This window comes from Hypanus sabinus, chromosome 11, assembly GCF_030144855.1.
Source record: "Hypanus sabinus isolate sHypSab1 chromosome 11, sHypSab1.hap1, whole genome shotgun sequence".
NCBI classification, from domain to species: domain Eukaryota; kingdom Metazoa; phylum Chordata; class Chondrichthyes; order Myliobatiformes; family Dasyatidae; genus Hypanus; species Hypanus sabinus.
In genome coordinates this window covers 63,396,703-63,416,338 of record NC_082716.1, presented here as the reverse complement: position 1 = coordinate 63,416,338, position 19,636 = coordinate 63,396,703, and the positions used below count along the sequence as shown (strand labels likewise).

Here is a 19,636-nt window from a genome sequence, read left to right as displayed (position 1 = left end):
GACACCATTGTTTGGGTGACTGCAGTCGTTAGCCCATTCTCTTTCAGGCAGAGGGGGTCAGGAAGCAATTTAAAGCCCGACTTTCAAGACTATGAAGGGTCTTGTCATCGAATCAGTGGACAGATGTGTTGGTCACAGCCTGGGTGTCTGTCTATTTCCAGTGTCGAAGTGCGTGGACTAGAGTGGTCAGCTAAAAGGGAATTAAACGCCTCCTTGTTTGAAGAGAAGGGTGGGAACAGAGTCTACAATAATTTCCGAAAGTGCGATGTACATGTCCGCGGAAAGGGAGTCACAATCCAGGGTGTGGGAGAAGAATCGGTGGATGTACATCGACGAACAAACGCACACAGGAACGACGAGCTCCTGTCGGGAACAACTATTACCGGAGGAGTCGAAACTACCTGCGCCCACGCACGGTCACACCAACAGGCTCTTTTCAAGGGGGAAAAAAAGGCGTTTTTAAAAAAAACAGGTGTAGTGCTCGAAAAACAGTTTGAAGGTATGTTTCGGGAAGATGAAGCCATAGGCTATTCTCCGAAATGTGCAATAGTGTGTCAGGTGGATCCGCCCAAATCGGTAGAGCAGAAAATCAGTTTCCGCATTCTGCCAGGGAACCGACTCGCCGGGCTTCGAGAGACACGTTAACCTCAGCAAGGTCCCTTCGCAAATGTTTACGGCGATTCCATTCATCGCGGGCGATTGGTTGGTAAGAATTTATTTTAAAAAGTAAAGATGTTTTGATCAGGATCAGCCAGTATGGCACAATGAACTCTACCGACTGCGCACACGGCAGTGCCCCGGGATGGAGAATAACTTGCTTGCTCTGGGATTTTCTGGGTTTGAGAAGTCTGATCAGACCAACAAAAAATCACTGATTCTTTCATAAAGGGAGCGGGCGGGTGGAAGTGCTGAGTACCGTTTTTTTTAGCAGTTCTCCGGGATGGAGAATGACTTATCTGCACTCAGGTTTCTTGGGTAGGTGAGTAAGTTGTGACATGATTCACTCATTTTCCCGTCAGTACGTTCGGATATGGCTCAAGTGCGGAGAGAGAGAGAGAGATACACTGATAGTTCACAGACTTTAATGCAAACAGGATTTTATGGGAAAAGAAAACAATAAACAATAAAGATGTCAAGAATATCGTTGGAAAAATTGACATGGAAATTTGATTTAGGAGGATTACAACTTCCAAATTTTAAGAATTATTATAAAGCAAATCAACTTAGATTTATTGCATCTTTTTTCGAGAAAGATAAACCGGCATGGATTAGAATAGAATTAGATAAAATAGGAGAAAACGTACCAGAAGATTTTATATACAAATGGGAATCTAAATGGATACGGGAAAAGAAAGAATCTCCTATATTAAAAGATTTGATTGATTTATGGAATAAGATAAATGTTGATGATGAGATAAAAAAATCTTTATTAGCAAACAGATCTTTAATTCAAAATAGACTTATTCCTTTCACAATGGACAATCAACTTTTATATAATTGGATTCAAAATGGGATTAGATATATAGGGAATTGTTTTGAAGGAGGTATATTAATGTCATTTGATCAATTAAAGAATAAATATAAAATATCAAATAACACTTTATTTTGTTACTTTCAATTAAGGGCTTATTTAAGAGAAAAATTAGGTCAAACAATGTTATTGCCGAAATCTAATGAAATAGAAATTTTAATTCAAAAAGGAAATATTAAAAAATTTATATCTTGTATGTATAATTTGATTCAAAGACAGGCAATTAAACAAGGAGTCCATAAGTCAAGACAAAAATGGGAAAGTGATTTGAATATTAAAATTGAAGAAACAAATTGGTCAAGACTATGTCTTGATAGTATGACAAATACAATAAATGTTTGGTTAAGATTAGTGCAGTATAATTTTCTACATCAATTATATATTACACCACAAAAAATAAAAAAATTAAATCCAAATTTATCGGATCAGTGTTTCCGATGTAACCAGGAAACTGGTACTTTTTTACATTCGACATGGTCTTGCTCTAAAATTCAACCTTTTTGGACAAATTTAAGACTTTTACTGGAACAAATTACAGGAACACAATTTCCTCATAATCCAATATTACTTTTACTAGGTGATATTGAAGGGATAAAACCGAAACTCAAACTAAATAAGTATCAGAAAGAATTTATAAAAATTGCACTGGCAGTAGCCAAAAAAGCTATTGCAGTTACTTGGAAATCGGATACATATTTACGTATGGACTCTTGGAAGAAAGAAATCTATGGCTGTATTCCATTAGAAAAAATTACTTATAATTTAAGAGATAAATATGAAACATTTCTGAAAATTTGGAGCCCTTATTTACAAAAGACAGGATTAAATATATAGATGTTCTGAAGATGAAACAATTGGTTATTAGGGGAAAGAAATAAAATTTCTAAAAAAAAAAGAAAAAAAAAGAACATTGTGATATTAAAATAATATTAATAATAATAATAATAATTAATAAAACAATGCCGATTCGTTTCTACAGCATACAAAGGCAGATACACCGTTTAAGAGAGATGACACAATGTACACACCTTCACACCACCAAGAACCAAAAGCTACTGCAAAGAGCAGCATTGGCGCGACCTCGTACGAGTTTCTTATGCATTTGGACTTGTTCATTCGTTCCTTCCTACATCAGTCAATTCATTAATTTAATTGTGAAAGCCATTTGATGGTTGTAATGATGGTGATACACTATATATACAGTACATACGCAATTACACATGTACATACACACAAGTATTTTTATGTATGCATACTGTATATACACATATGTATTAACTCGCACACACACTCATACTCACACAGACTTACTAGAAAAAAAATTCACTGTTAATAACCAATTCTCGAATTGACCCCTTTAAAAATCAAATTACCCCCCTGTGGGGCGTACGCCCCACGTTGGGAACCACTGATTTAGATGAAGGGATTAAAAGTAACATTAGCAAATTTGCTGATGACACAAAGCTGGGTGGCAGTGTGAAATGTCAGGAAGATGTTATGAGAATGCAGGGTGACTTGGACAGGATGGGTGAGTGGGCAAATGTATGGCAGATGCAGTTTAATGTGGATAACTGTGAGGTTATCCACTTTGGTGGCAAGAACAGGAAGGCAGATTACTTTCTAAATGGAATCAAGTTAGGAAAAGGGGAAGTACAATGAGATCTAGGTGTTCTTGTACATCAGTCAATGAAAGCAAGCATGCAGGTACAGCAGGCAGTGAAGAAAACTAATAGCATACTGGCTTTTATAACAAGAGGAATTGAGTATAGGAGTAAAGAGGTCCTTCTGCAGCTGTACAGGGCCCTGGTGAGACCACGCCTGGAGTATTGTGTGCAGTTTTGGTCTCCAAATTTGAGGAAGGACATTCTTGCTATTGAGGGAGTGCAGTGTAGTTCACAAGGTTAATTCCCAGAATGGCGGGACTGTCATATGTTGAAAGATTGGAGCGACTGGGCTTGTATACACTGGAATTTAGAAGGATAAGGGGGGATCTGATTGAAACATATAAGATTATTAAGGGATTGGACACACTGGAGGCAGGAAGCACGTTTCCGCTGATGGGTGAGTCCAGAACTAGAGGCCACAGTTAAGAATAAGGGGTAGGCCATTTAGAACAGAGATGCAGAAAAACTTTTTCACCCAGAGAGTGGTGGATATGTGGAATGCTCTGCCCCAGAAGGCAGTGGAGGCCAAGTCTCTGGATGCATTCAAGAGAGAGTTAGATATTATAGATAGCAGGGTCAAGGGATATGGGGGGAGGGCAGGAACGGGGTACTGATTGTGTATGATCAGCCATGATCACAGTGTATGGCAGTGCTGGCTAGAAGGGCTGAATGGCCTACTCCTGCACCTACATTCTATTGTCCATTATTGTCTACTGTCTATAGTCTTCAGCGTCAGTCGACTCGATAGTCCACTTCCCCAGGTAAAGCCGAATGCAAGCAGGCAGCGTAACGTCACTGGGCTTTTCTCAAGTCTCGACAAGCACTACAACGAAAAGGCAAAGAGTTAAATACCGCCATAATGAAATAATAACTAGCTAACACTTACCTATTCAGGAGCACTATTGTCGAATCTGTTGTGCTGTCGAATCCGTGGCTGTGACATTTACATTGGCTTTCTACATGTTCCCGATTGTTGGGCTTCCTAATGCCATCCCCAATGCCCCTTTACCTAGCTGAGCAGGTGTGAACCAGATTTCCTCTGGGGACTGAATGGTCTCCATGGTCTTCAAAGGGACTTTAAGCACACTCGTGAATCTTTTCTTCTGTCTGGTTGTCTTTTCCGATGACATTGCCTAGAACGGAGAGTCTTCAATGTGGCCAAGAGAATGACTGAGGACACTGGCCCCAGCACGCACGCTCTTGTTGTCTCTGTGTCTGTTGAATTAGCACATTTTGCAGAGGCCACATTGGTGATAATATCTCCGGTCGTTCAAGATCTTAGTAGTTGTCACTAGTTCAGATCTCAGAAGCTTATATAGGGTTGACCATAAGCTCTGTCTGTGTCTGAGGTCCTTAACTAAAATAAACTTTTCTTCAATCGACTAAATGCTGTGCTGGCACTTGGAAGTTGTGAATCCCATTCCCAATATCTCTCTTGGCTAAGATCTGATTCACAGATTTTTCAGGATCTAGACACTAGACACTAGAATACTACAGCATAGTACAGGCCCTTTGGACTTGATGTTGTGCCAACCCATATATTCCTTAAAAAACAAGTACTAAACCCATACTACTCCATAACCCTCTATTTTCCTTTCATCCATGTGTCTGTACAAGAGGCTCTTAAATACCCCTAATGTTTTAGCCTCCACCACCATCCCTGGCTAGTCATTCCAGGCACCCACACCCTTGGTGTAAAAAACTTACCCATGATATCTCCCCTAAACTTCTCTCCCTTACCTTTGTACATATGCCATCTGGTGTTTTCTATTTGTGCCCTGGGAAACGGGTACTGGCTATCCACACTATCTATGCCTCTCATAATCTTGTAGACCTCTATCAAGTCCCATCTCATCCATCTATGTTCCAAAGAGAAAAGTCGTAGCTCTACTAACCTTGCCTCATAAGACTTATTTTCCAATCCAGGCAACATCCTGGTAAATCTTCTCTGCACCCTCTCCATAGCTTCCACATCCTTCCTATAATGAGGTGACCAGAACTGAACACAATACTCTAAGTGCAGTCTTACCAGAGATTTGTAGAGTTACGACATGACCTCTCTACCCTTGAACTCAATCCCCCTATTAATGAAGCCTAGCATCTTATAAGCCTTCTTAACTATCCTATCAACCTGTGCAGCAACCTTGAGGGATGTATGGATTTGAACCCCAAGGTCCCTCTGTTCATGCACACTCTTAAGTAACCGGCCATTAACCCTGTACTCAGCCTTCTGGTTTGTCCTTCCAAAATGCATCACCTCACACCTATCCAGATTGAACTCCATCTGCTTGATCTTGGTGGGAATCTACAGGTGGACCCCAGTGTGATGTAGTGGAGGTAGGGTGGTGGAAAATCTTTGTCCTGCAGATGTTGAGTGTAAATGTCTTCTATTGTTTCAATGAACAAGTCCAAGATGATTACTGAGTATATGTGAATGCAAGTATAGACTGTATATGCAGCTCTGCCTCTGAGATTTGGGTGACTATAGTTGTAGAATGAACTGTAAACTGAGCTGTTTCCATTCGTCTTGAAATTTAGCTCCACCCATAAAGGAAGTTTTGTGTAAGTGAATTTCAACATTGCTGCATGAAAGTTCGAGAAATGTAATTGGGCAACAAAGTGGCCTTTTTCAACAGGGGAGTTCACTAAGATCTACTCCACTGTTAATCTGATAGCAAGTTTCATGTTTGACTTACCATCACGGAGCAAATATAAAATGGAAATGACTTTAAGTGAGCAGCTGAATGTGAGAAAAGTCCCTCTAGAGTTACCGAGCAAACAACTTCAGCGAGATCTGGAAAGGGTACGTGCCATAGCTGATGCTGCTCCCTGTGTTTTTCATGGAGTTGTCACATGGTTAAAATCAGGTTCATTGTGCTCCAGATGGACAGAATCCATGTTGTGAGTTGTGGAAGCAGTTCCTTAGCAAGTTAACAGGAACCCTGTGTAATACTGAGTCAAGTTTGCGGGTCTGGTAAGGGAGACAAAAAATACACATACTGTGAATGAGTATATTAATCATTTATTTACGAACAGTAAAATTTCAACCAAACATTCATGTTATAGACTTGAAAAAGCTGAATATTCAAGAAACAAACTTAGTTAAAAATGTACACATTGTTTAACCTATGTGCTTGTCAGTACATTGGTTATGGCAAGAACAGCTGGAAGAATCCTGGAGTTTGTCAAGTGTCAACATCAGCTGCTATAAATGTTTGGCAGCATGGATGTCTGGATAAGTGATTCGGGATCTGATTTGGAATCAGATGTATTTTCACTAACCTAGTTATGAAATTTGTAGTTTTCTGTCAGAAATAGAGAGATTAATCAATGATAGATGAATGGATGGTGAAATAGTGTTCTTGGACCATTCAGAAATCTGATGGCAGAGGAGAAGCTCTTCCTAAAAAATTGAATGTGGGTCTTCAGGATCCTGTACTTCATCCCTGAAGGTAGTTCATGAGAAGAGAGCTTGTTCCAGATGGTGAGGATCCATAATGATGGATGCTGCCTTCTTGAGGCATATTCTCCCGAAGATGTCCTCAGTGTGGGGGGTGGGGGGAGGCTTGTGCCAATGAAAAGCCTAGCTGAGTTTACAACCCTCTGAAGCTTCTTTTGATCCTGTGTATTGGAGCCTCCATAGAAAGCCAAAGATTCATTGAAGATGTATATGTGTTTCCTCAAATCATAACACTTACCATGAGCTGTTTTCTTTTATAATCCATAACCAGCTGTAGTCTGAGGCAGTAAAAAAAACTTTCCTGCTCATAAGAAGATCTGTGCACTGAAGAGGAGCAATTCTAGTGAAGCTATTGGTTGTCATGGGAAGCCACCAATGAGGTAAAGTGCTACATCCAGATGTTGTTTGTCTCACAAAGATGAAATTACTGCTTGCAAATACACTGCCTGGGTGGTAAGCAGCTCCTGAGAAGATAAGGCAGAGATCTGTTGCAGATGCTCGGAAAGCTCCTGTGGTAAAAAATTTGACCTTCATGGAGAGACCAGTCTAGGCACGAGAACACGGCCATAGATCTTCCTGCAACATGTAATGTATCTCAGTGCTCAATTTGAAATTCTCAGCCTGAACCTGAAAAAGTTTGCTCATAGATGTGTTTGGGTAGAATTTGTCATAAGTTCTTCTCTATTGCTTATGCCTTTGCCTCCAGTTACTGATCCATTTGTCAGTAATGAATTATTGCCAGTGGTGTCATAGCTGAAATAAATATTTCATGAGTAAGAATAACAGAGACTTAGCTGCAAGAGGACCAGGACTGAGAAATGAATATTCAAGGGTATACGTCCTATCAAAAGGACAGACAGGTGGGCAGAGGGAGTGGGTGGCTCTGTTGTTGAGGAATGAAATTCAGTCCTTTGTGAGAGGTGACTTAGAATCAGGAGATATAGAGTCAGTATGGATAGAACTGAGAAATTGTAAGGGCAAAAAGACCCTAATGGGAATTATCTACAGGCCCCCAAATAGTAGCCTGAATATAGGGTACAAGTTGAATCAAGAGCTAAAATAAGCATGTCGCAAAGATAATGCTACGGTTGTAATGGGGGATTTCAACATGCAGGTAAACTGGGAAAATCAGGTTGGTACTGGACCCCAAGAAAGGGAATTTGTGGAGTGCCTCCGAGACAGATTCTTAGAACAGCTTGTACTAGAGCCTACCAGGGAGAAGGCAATTCTAGATTTAGTGTTGTGTAATGAACCAGATTTGATAAGGGAACTCGAGGTAAAGGAGCCATTAGGAGGTAGCGATCATAATATGACAAGTTTTAATCTACAATTTGAGAGGGAGAAGGGAAAATCAGAAGTGTCAGTATTACAGTTGAACAAGGGGGACTATGGAGCCATGAGGGAGGAACTAGCCAAAGTTGACTGGAAGGATACCCTAGCAGGGATGACAGTGGAACAACAATAACAGGTATTTCTGGGAATAATACAGAAGGTGCAGGATCAGTTCATTCCAAAGAGGAAGAAAGATTCTAAGGGGTGTAGGGGGCGACCTTGGCTAACAAGGGAAGGCAAGGACTGTTTAAAAATAAGAAAAGAAGTATAACATAGCAAAGATGAGCGGGAAACCAGAGGATTGGGAAACTTTTAAGGAGCAACAGAATATATCTAAAAAGGCAATATGGGGAGAAAAGATGAGGTACGAAGGTAAGTTAGCCAAGAATATAAAGGAGGATAGTAAAAGCTTCTTTAGGTATGTGAAGAGGAAAAAAATTAGTTAAGACCAAAGTTGGGCCCTTGAAGGCAGTAATGGGTGAATTTATTATGGGGAAGAAGGAAATGGGAGACAGGCTGAACCGGTGCTTTGGATCTGTCTTCACTAGGGAAGGCACAGACAATATTCCAGATGTAATAGTGGCCAGAGGACCTAGGGTAATGGAGGAACTGAAGGAAATTCACATTAGGCAGAAAATGGTGTTGGGTAGACCGATGGGACTGAAGGCTGATAAATCCCCAGGGCCTGATGGTCTGCATCTCAGGGTACTTAAGGAGGTGGCTCTAGAAATCGTGGACACATTGGTAATCATTTTCCAATGTTCTATAGATTCAGGATCAGTTCCTGAGGATTGGAGGGTAGCTAATGTTATCTTACTTTTTAAGAAAGGAGGGAGAGAGAAAACAGGGAATTATAGACCAGTTGGCCTGACATCAATGGTGGGGAAGATGCTGGAGACGATTATAAAAGATGAAATAGCGGCACATTTGGATAGCAGTAACAGGATCGGTCCGAGTCAGCATGGATTTACGAAGGGGAAATCATGCTTGACTAATCTTCTGGAATTTTTTGAGGATGTAACTATGAAAATGGACAAGGGAGAGCCAGTGGATGTAGTGTACCTGGACTTCCAGAAAGCCTTTGATAAGGTCCCACATAGGAAATTAGTGGGCAAAATTAGAGCTCATGTTATTGGGGGTAGGGTACTAACATGGATAGAAAATTGGTTGGCAGAGAGGAAACAAAGTGTAGGGATTAACGGGTCCTTTTCAGAATGGCAGGCAGTGACTAGTGGGGTACCGCAAGGCTCGGTGCTGGGACCGCAGCTACCTTGTATTTACATTATACATTAATGATTTAGATGAAGGGATTAAAAATAACATTAGTAAATTTGCAGAGGAGGATGTTAGGAGAATGCAGCGTGACCTGGACAGGTTGGGTGAGTGGGCAGATGCAGTTTAATGTGGATAAATCTGAGGTTATCCACTTTGGTGGCAAAAACAAAAAGGCAGATTACTATCTGAATGGTGTCAAGTTAGGAAAAGGGGAAGTACAATGAGATCTAGGTGGTCTTGTACATCAGTCATTGAAAGTAAGCATGCAGGTACAGCAGGCAGTGAAGAAAGCTGATGGCATTTTGGCCTTCATAACAAGGAGAGTTGAGTTAAGAAGCAAAGAGGTCCTTTTGCAGTTGTACAGGGCCCTGGTGAGACCACACCTGGAGTATTGTGTTCAGTTTTGGTCTCCAAATTTGAGGAAGGACATTCTTGCTATTGCGTAGGTTCAGGAGGTTAATTCCCAGGATGGCGGGACTGTCATATGTTGAAAGTTTGGAGCGACTGGGCTTGTATACACTGGAATTTAGAAGGATGAAAGGGGATCTGATTGAAACATATAAGATTATTAAGGGATTGGACGCGCTAGAGGCAGAAAGCATGTTCCCGATGTTGGGGGAGTCCAGAACCAGAGGCCACAATTTAAGAATAAGGAGTAAGCCATTTAGAACAGAGTTCAGGAAAAAAATTTTCACCCAGAGAGTTGTAGATCTATGGAATGCTCTACCTCAGAAGGCAGTGGAGGCCAATTCTCTGGATACTTTGAAGAAAGAGTTAGATAGAGCTCTTAAAGATAGCAGAGTCAAGGGATATGGGGAGAAGGCAGGAACAGGGTACTGATTGTAGATGATCAGCTATGATCACATTGAATGGCGGTGCTGGCTCAAAGGGCCAAATGGCCTACTCCTGCACCTATTGTCTACTGTCTATGGGTATTGCAGTAGCTAAATTTGTGTGTAAAAATACACTGACATTTAGCACATTCTTTGATGGCTAACTTGTAAAGAGCACCATTATATTAGAGCTGTCAGTCAGATCTCCCCATTCAACAGAATGTCACTTCTGCTGGCAAAATCAGGGTGACATGGTTCAAGTTCTGTTAGAAAGGAACAGAAGGCTGCGATTCTGTGGCAAGGGTGAAAGTAGGTGGTTAACCGTTCCCCTGTCATCATGACATGACATGAGCATGTGAACGCACCTCTGGATAAGCCAGAGGCACCTACTGTTACTCCACCCATGGAACATAGGACATAGGACCCAAGTCGGGCAGCTCATCTGATCTCCGGATAGGGTAATGTAATGGCTGGAAACATATGCATAATTCACAACCACCAACATTGAGTTGGATTCTCTTTAACAGGCCAGTCTAATGTGATGATGCAATGGTGTGAAGTTTTTACTGCGCTTTACATTCTGTGTTTCACAATAAAAGTGAGTTGTTATGGTTTCTCTTGAAGTTAAAACACTTCTCCCATTTTATTTGCGAAAACCTACAGCATGTTTTTCAATGCAAACTGAATTGTGGGTGTAAGTAGTACTTCTCACCCATTTTCTTCAGGAATTCCATGGCCTTCCATCATATCTATTGGAACTTCTAAGACTTAATCACAGTGTCATCTACATTGAAGGGACTAGCAATCACAAATTCTTTGAAGTTATACTTCCTTTCCCTTAGCAAAGCCATTCAAACTAAAAAATGATAATGCTTTCCTAGTTTGGGGAAGAGGTGCTAATAACACCAAAGGGGCTTCATTTCTTAAGCAGGAGTATGAATCAATAGGAATTAAACAGAAAATGTCTAATGCCTAACTATGAGAACTCTTATGCCTATGAGAAGTTTATTTTATATCGTGCTTACTTAAATTGGAGTTGGACTCCGTTGCAGTATTTAAACTTTTAGACCAGAGGTTCCCAACTTGGCTTCCTCAGACCCCTTGCTTAATGGTATTGAGCCTGTGTCCTGTGATTGAGGAGAGTATAGCTCCCATACCAGGAGGTGATGCAGCCAGTCAGGATGCTCTCAATTGTGCCCCTGTAGAAAGTCCCTAGGATTTGGGGATCCATACCAAACTTCTTCAACTGTCTGAGGTGAAAGAGACACTGTTGTGCCTTTTTCACCACACAGCCAGTGTGTTTGGACCACGTGAGGTCCTCGGTGATGTGGATACCGAGGAATTTAAAACTGTTCACACTTTCAACCTAGATCCATTTATGTCTATAGGAGTTAACCTGTCTCCATTCCTCCTGCAATCCAGAACCAGCTCCTTTGTTTTTGCAACATTGAGGGAAAGGTTGTTGTCTTGACACCACTGTGATGACTTCTTCTCTGTAGGCTGCCTTGTTGTTATTTGAGATAAAGCCCATCAATGTACTGTCATCAGCAAATATAATTAGCAGATTGGAGCTGTGGGTGGCAACATAGCCATGGGTATACAGAGAGCAAAGGAGGGGGTTTAGGACACAGCCCTGAGAGGCACCTGTGTTGGGGGCCAGAGATGAGGGAGCCCACTCTTAACCACCTGCTGGTGATCTGACAGGAAGTCCAGGATTCAGCTACACAAGGCAGGGTGAAGGCCAAGGTCTCTGAGGTTTTTGTCGAGCCTGGAGGGAATTATGGTGTTGAATGCTGAACTGTGGTCGATAAACAGCATTCTCATATAAGCACAAACACTGACAAAGGGTCTCAGCCCGAAACGTCGACAATGCTTCTCCCTATAGGTGCTGCCTGGCCTGCTGTGTTCCACCAGCATTTTGTGGGTGTTGTTCTCACATAAACATCGCTTTTCTCCAGATGTGAAAGGACAGTGTGTAGAGCTGTGACTATTGCGTCATCTGTTGTGTCGGTAGGTGAATTGTAGGGGGTCCAGGGTGGGTGGTAACATGCTGCAGATGTAGTTCTTGACCAGCCTCGCAAAGCATTTGCTTATTATTGAGGTGAGTTTGACAGGACACCAGTTGTTGTATATCTTGTATATCAACATCCCTCTGAGGCAGAGAATTCCAAAGTCCTGCAAAAGACACCACTAATCCTGACATTATACTCTGCAGCTCTACACTCAGTCCTGATGAAGGCTCTCAATCCAAAATGTCAATTGTCCATTTCCCTGCATCAGTGCTGCCTCACCCACCGAGTTCCTTCAGTTCCTTTGTGTGTTGCTCCAGATCTCCAACATCTGCAGGCTCTTGTGACTTCATTACTAAACGGCTCAAAATCATGTTGAGTGGAGAACAGACTTCTCAACTTCTAATTTAACAAGACCTCTCAAAATGTTATGATCCAATAAGATTATTTCTTATTCCTCCATAAGACATAGGAGCAGAATTAGGCCATGCAGCCTACTGCATCTACTCTACCTTCCATCGTCCAATTTAATATCCCTCTCAACTCCATCCTCCCCATAACCTTTGATACCCCTATAAACAAGAATTTATCAAGCTCTGCTTTGAATACATCCAATATTGGATTTGGCCTCCACAGCTATCTGTGGAAATGAATTTCACAGATTAGCTACCCTCTGGCTAAAAAAAATTCCTCTTCATCTCTGTTCTAAAGGGATCTCCTTCATTTCTGAGGCTGGGCCCTCTGATCCTAAACTCCTCCACTATAGGAAACATCCTCTCTATGTCCACTCTATCTGGGCCTTTCAATATTTAATCATTTTCAATGAGATCCCCCTATAATTTTCCTAAACTCCAGTGAGTGTAGGCCCAAGGTCATCAAATGGTCCTCATACATTACTCCGGACAGTCTCCAATGCCAGCACATCCTTTGTTAGATAAGGGGTCCAAAACATCTCACAATACTTCAAGTGCAGTCTGACCAATGCCTTATAAATCCTCGGCATCCCATCTTTGCTCTTATATTCTAGTCTTTTCTAAATGAATGATAATATTGCATTAACTTCCTAGGTGTTATAGGCCTATACTACACAATCTCTCTATATCACATAAAACAGACTAAATAACTTTCAATGCACTGTTTCTAAGTGTTTGGTAAAATTGCAAACCACAAACTGCACGCACACATCTGGATGTTGTTTCATTTAAGCTCTGTACAGTTTAAGCAGGATTTCCTTGGCAAGCCCTTGGAAAATAGATAAGCAAATCACTTGACTTTTTAAACACAGAAGTTTCTACAGATGCTGGAAATCCAGAGTAACACTCGCAAAATGCTGGGTGAACTCAACGGTTGATCAGCGTCTTTGGTGAGGTTTTGAACTGAGACCCTTCATCAGGACTGAAAAAGAAGTGGTAAGGTGGTGGGGGGGAGGTGTACCAGCTGACAGATGATAGGTAAAGCCATGTTAGGAGGAATCCTCTCGTGGGCAAGAGAGTGAAACAGGTAAGAAGGACTGGAGGAGGAGGAATCATATATTTGACTTGCAGATTAAATCAGTATTTAATAGTTATTCAGCATTTAAAACATAGTTTTCCTTAATAGAACAATAATCCCATATCCCATATTATACTCCATCTACCACCTTCAGACTGTCCATGCTGTAATACTGTCACTCTCTGTATCACGTATTTTCCCACCCAGATTAGGTATGTCAGCAAACTATCTTTTGAGATTTGGTTTCCCCACCCCACACAGTGGTCCTGGGCATTGTCACTGAGCAGAACCCCAACTGAATCTGCCACAAAATACTCTGGCAGCAAAAGTATGACATAGATTAACTAACTCAAAGTAAGTGATTTGCTACTTGGCATCTCAAAGCTGACAAAATATACCACAGTTACCTGTACAATGTATTCTGACAGCACCTGCTAAAAATCAATTACCACCAAAATGGGAACAGCACACTTCTTGGAGTTTCACTACCAAGTTCCCTTTTGTGTGTAGGTTCGGCCATCAGTGTAAGTCTAGGGAAGACGATCTCTGGCCCCATCAAACGTATGGGATTGAGGTACAAAATCCTGGTTGTGTGGATGCTGCGTGATTACAAATCAGTACCACAAAATAACAAACAGTACACCATATGCAATTAAACGATTTAGCTTTATAATTCTTAGTTTGACTAAAGTGTCAGTAAAGTAAAACAAAAAGGCCCATTTTAATGAAACTGTCTGACATACACGTTGGAGCTCACAGTTTCCCTTCTGCTGGCCCTCCATCAATTTCCCCGAGCTTCGTCGACTGCCGGCCCCACTCAAAGTCCACTCCTTTCTGGTGTCTACAACCTCTCCTTTTAGGCATCTTCTCTCCCCATCTTCCGCAGAACAAAAGACCCCGGTCTCAGACACACAACAAGAAAAAAACACTCCCTCGATTGGACGGCCACATTCCAAAGCCCCCGTTATCTCTGGCCATAACCCAAACACTGCTGCTACAGAAAGACCGTTACATTAGCAGTGAAATCTTACCCAGGGTGTTACATATTTAAATATACTGTTGTTGCATTAATGACATCTTTATAATTAAATTTGTTCCTTTGGTAGAACTTCTTGAAGATGGCTGTTGGTGGAAAATGCAAGTGTTGAAACTTGGAAACAGAATTTTCTTTACATACGTCATGGTGAAGATGACTCTGTTGGTGGCAATTGTTGCATTAACTTATCTTTCCGTACCTGCTACTTGCATAACATCAAAGGAGGTGGAAAGATTTTTAGTGAATTGTTCGGGAATTGGCTATCCACTTTCTCCTTGTACCCTGCACCCAGACACAGTGAAGTTGGATCTCTCCCACAACAACATCAAAATAATTCAACAGCAGAACTTCCAAAATCTTACCAAGCTGAAAGTTTTGTTTCTTCAATTCAATCAGATCACAAAAATAGAACCTGGATCATTTGCAAAAAATTCAGAACTACAGTATCTCAATCTTTCAAATAATCTTCTGCATGATATTTCAGGCTTGCCATTTAACAATCTCCAATCAATAACGCACTTGGATATTACCAACAACAGGTTTGAAACAGCTAACTTTGGAGCAGAGATCAGCAGGCTGAAGAAGCTGCACACTTTACATTTTGGAAACGCTAGGCTATCTTCTCTGAATTCAAGTTCCTTATTTGCCCTTTATACAATCCCAATTAAGGAGATCTATTTGATCACTGGGGAGCTGCAGACATATGAACCTGGAACACTCAGTATGATACAAAGCATGGAGAAATTTTCTTTAGATTTACAGTTTAGGCAGCAACCACAATTATTGATTAATATATTCAAGGATATTCCAAAAACAACAACCACATTAGAAATCCTAAATGCTGATCTGATGGAATATGGTAATAATGTAGATCTGTTCTTCCCCTTAAAAACATCAAATGTTTCCACATTAGTTGTAAAGAATTTTTCCATCACTGATTCTTTGGCTACTTATTTCTTTAATGGTGTCCTAAACTCAAAAATAAAAAACTTAGATATGCACACTATTACAATGAATGGCATTGGCAACTGGGACATACCGACTATACCAGCAGAGAAGGTTAATTTGCGTAGACTTTCTATAACTGGTGTTTCTAATCCAAACTTCTATAAATTTTACTCACTTTCTTATTTAATTAATATATTTTCGCAACTTCTGGAGCTATCAATAATTAGGGGGAGTATGTTCTATGTTCCATGTAAAGTAACAGAAATTTTGACTTTTTTAACATATTTGGACGTAACTTCCAACTTACTTCACGAATCCACCTTGATTCCTGAAACATGCTCATCTCCTTTACCCAATCTTAAAACCCTCATTCTAAACAAGAACCAATTTACAAATCTACAACGACTCAGCAGGATGACAACCAGGTTAAAGAACTTGTCCAATATAAGTGTTACTCATAATGATGTACTCCTGCCCAATGGAGCGACTTGCACATGGCTTCAAACAATGAAACATATGGATTTATCACACAATAGATTGGAAGGAAATGTATTTGAATGTTTGCCAGAATCACTGGAATCTTTAGACTTGAGTTATAACTCTATCGCCACTGTGCCAAACCTCAAGAGACTGAAAAATCTCCAGGAAATATTTTTGACAGGAAATGTCATTGCTTCTTTACCTGAAATCACAGGTCATTCACTGAAAACCATGCACATTGACTACAATGAAATAATTAATATAAATGTAGACTTGTTACAGTCCTGGAATCTAACAGAGGTAAAATTGAGCAATAACCCTTTTGAATGTTTATGTTCAATTCAGTCTTTCTCCAATTATATTCAACAAACAAATACCAAGGTTCTTAACTGGCCTGATCAGTATCGATGTCATGTTCCAAGGAAATTCAGAGATGAAGTTATCAAATATCTGAAATTTTCTCCCATTGAGTGCAACATCCCCTTATTTATTGGGCTGTTCATGGCATGTGTAGCAATTGTAATGGCTGTATGTGTTATTTTGTGTATAAAATATAAGGTCACCTGGTATATACGTACACTTTGGCTTTGGCTCAAGGCTAAAAGAAATCTAGATGTCAGCCAGATTCAAACCAATTATGAGTTCAATGCTTTTATTTCCTACAGTGAACATGATGCCTCATGGGTGAAGAACAAATTGCTGGTACAGCTGGAGGACAATGATCCACCATATCGTACCTGTATCCATGAAAGAGATTTCAAACCCGGAAAGCCAATCATTACTAATATCATTGACTGCATATCAAAAAGCTACAAAACCATTTTTATCCTGTCAAAACACTTTGTGCAAAGTGAATGGTGCCACTATGAATTTTTCTTTGCCCACCAACAGATATTTGACGATAGGCAAGATAGTCTTATCCTGCTCCTGTTAGAACCGATTCCAAAGAATTCTATTCCAGATCGATTCTGTAAACTGAGGAAGCTGATGAATCGCAATACCTATCTAGAGTGGCCCCAGGGTGAGTTTCAACAGGGGTTCTTTTGGAGAAGATTGAAAGCTGTCCTAAACTTGGATTTCCATTCAAATTGTTCTACAAAAGAGCACAGTAAAGAGGGCCAATTAGATCCATAAATATCACAAAGATATGTAGTCATGCAGTTGGGCAGCACAGTAAGTGGTGGAAACTCATTTGCTCTGACTCCACCTTCCAACACTTACCCCATACCCTTCTATGCCGAAGTGGCTCAGGTGCTCATTATTGAAGATTAATCCAGAGTTATGAAATTATGTGTAAAGCAGGTATAAATTAAAATGCAAACTAGTCTTCAAGTTCACAGTTTAGCTTCCACTGTTACTTTAAAGTCATCAAAACCCATTATTGGGCTCATGACATTCTGATTCGGTACCGTTGTAACTACACAGAGTAAGAAAATACTTAAGTTCATGATAATTGGCCATCATTGAAAACCTGGTGATGAGATCAGGGAAGGCATTAAGCAGTCGTCTTCTATAGTAACACATCAAAGATATATCCTTGCCATTTAATACACAGTTCAGGACATATCTGTTTTGTCACTTCAATTGGAATTATGTTATTCTGTAAAAATTATCTGTCAATACTTAAGTATGAAAGTAGGCAGTTATAGCAATTGAAACTGGTTTATCATTCACTGTTACCTATGTGTTTGAAAAGTATGAAACAACATTGTACTTTTGAGAGTGGAGAGTGCAAAAATACATTCTCCACTAGCCCTTTCTGTGATGAATATTTTCTAACAACCACCTTCAGTGACTCAGTTCATATTCACAACACTAGTCTGGACACTGAATGCTGTCAATGAATCTGTCCCACCTTTTTCTTAGTACTTCCAGGTATTTGCCACTCTAGTGAAAAACAGTCCTCCTTATATCCTGTCTAAATCTCTTATCCCTTACACTAAATCTGTATCCTTTTGTTTTCTCTAGCCCTGATATGGAGAATGTTTTTTTACAGTCTACCCTATCTATACCCCTCATAATTTTATACATCTTAATCTCATCCCCTCTTAACCTCTTCTGCTCCATGGAGAACAGACGTAGCTTCTCCAGTTTTTGCTCTTAACTGAAACTCTACATCCCAGGTAACATCCTGATGAATTTCCTGTGCACCCTCTGTAGCGATATCACATAATTCCTATACTTCCAACTGAGGCCCAAGAATAGTTTGATAAATTTGGAGCACTAGCTCCCTGCTTTTGTACTCTGACTTGTATCCCATTTGTATTTCTAACTATCTTCTGGATCTTTGGGCTTGTACTCCAAGATCCCTCTATTCATCAATGCTCCCTTTGACCCAGATATTTATTGGGCATGTCCTAGCCTCATTTGTTCTCCCAAATGCATTATCTCACGTTTATCAGGATAAAACTGCATCTGCCAATTCTCAGCCCACTTCACCAACACATTAATATCACTCTGTAAGTTGACTCCCCACCAGGCTATTTATGACTCTATAATCTCACATCAATTACATATATTACAAACAGCAAAAGTTCTAGCACCTGTCTCTGAGTAACATGACTAGTACTAAGCACTTTTTCTATTGTCAAACCAATTTTGCATCCAGTTTGCCAAATTTTCCTTAATCTGATGGGCCCTAACCTTTTGGACCAATCTCCTATGTGAAAGGTTGTCAAAGGCCTTACTGAGGCAATGAAAACTACATCTACTGTTCTTCCCTCATTCATAAATTTGAGTGCATCTTCAAAAACGTTAGCCCGATTGCACAGACAGGATGTGCATTTGACAAAGTCACGTGGCTTCAAAAATCCAATAAAAAAGGGCAAAGATTACTTACATTGAAACTGTTACTTTCAATCTGTACATTTATACCAATGCTTATATATACTGTAGTACATTGTGTATTCATATGTGCAATAAATGGCATAGCAATTAGAAGTTTGAAATAAAATACACGATATATGTATACTTCACTTAGTAAGATTTTGTTTTGAATAATGGTGAAAATGTAATTGTAATCTGTTGTTCACCAGGTGGAAATTCTAGTCATCTTTTTTTTAAACAAGATTTCAGCTCTGGATAAGGCAGGAATGTGTCCATAATCTGTTTGTAGCAATCCACTCAAAGTCTTACTCAAACACATAAATTAAATGAAGAAACAAGGTGTGGTAAACTATGTATACCTGTCTGGACACGCCCCTCTGCTGACTGCTCCTGTGGCTCCCCCCACAGCGCCCTGTATAAAGGCGACTGGGGCACTGCTCCTCCCTCAGTCTCCGAGATGTCGTGCTCCCTTCTCGCTGTTAATAGAAGCCTATCGTTCACCACCCGTCTCCGAGAGTTATTGGTGGTGCATCACAAGGTAAGAGAAAAGATGCAGTCCATGGTTACGTGTCAGTGTTAGTCTGGAGTTAATTCCTGTGACATTGGTATGGTACCACTACCAAAATTTGCACATGTTGTCTACAATAACTGAATATAATCACAACCTTGTAATGTTTGCTCCATGTGTCATCTGAACTGTACAGGAATGATAGGAGTTTTCTTTGTCTGAACTCGGAGGAGTTATGCCTTT

General features: G+C 40.3%; 1 protein-coding gene across 3 annotated transcripts; it reads left to right on the top strand.

Moving 5' to 3' along the window:
- Positions 1 to 422: 422 nt before the first annotated feature.
- LOC132402030 (toll-like receptor 2) lies at positions 423 to 19,027 on the top strand. 3 transcript variants are annotated; one of them, XM_059984505.1, is made up of 2 exons: positions 423 to 702; positions 14,702 to 19,027. In XM_059984505.1, exons 1-2 carry the CDS (start codon positions 540 to 542, stop codon positions 17,191 to 17,193), a joined length of 2,655 nt encoding a protein of 884 aa, XP_059840488.1. In that variant the 5' UTR covers positions 423 to 539; the 3' UTR covers positions 17,194 to 19,027. The 3 variants fall into 3 exon arrangements, 2 of the variants coding, with proteins under 2 accessions (XP_059840488.1, XP_059840489.1); XM_059984506.1 differs by having other exon boundaries at positions 572 to 706; XR_009514779.1 differs by lacking the exon at positions 14,702 to 19,027 and adding an exon at positions 6,927 to 7,023 and having other exon boundaries at positions 641 to 706.
- Positions 19,028 to 19,636: the final 609 nt, after the last annotated feature.

Excerpts from the sequence above, each read along its gene's own strand:
- LOC132402030 (XM_059984505.1), top strand. The coding sequence starts at position 540 with ATGTGCAATAGTGTGTCAGGTGGATCCGCCCAAATCGGTAGAGCAGAA. Across the intron at positions 703-14,701 it reads CCATTCATCGCGGGCGATTG|AACTTCTTGAAGATGGCTGT; the intron begins GTTGGTAAGAAT and ends TTCCTTTGGTAG.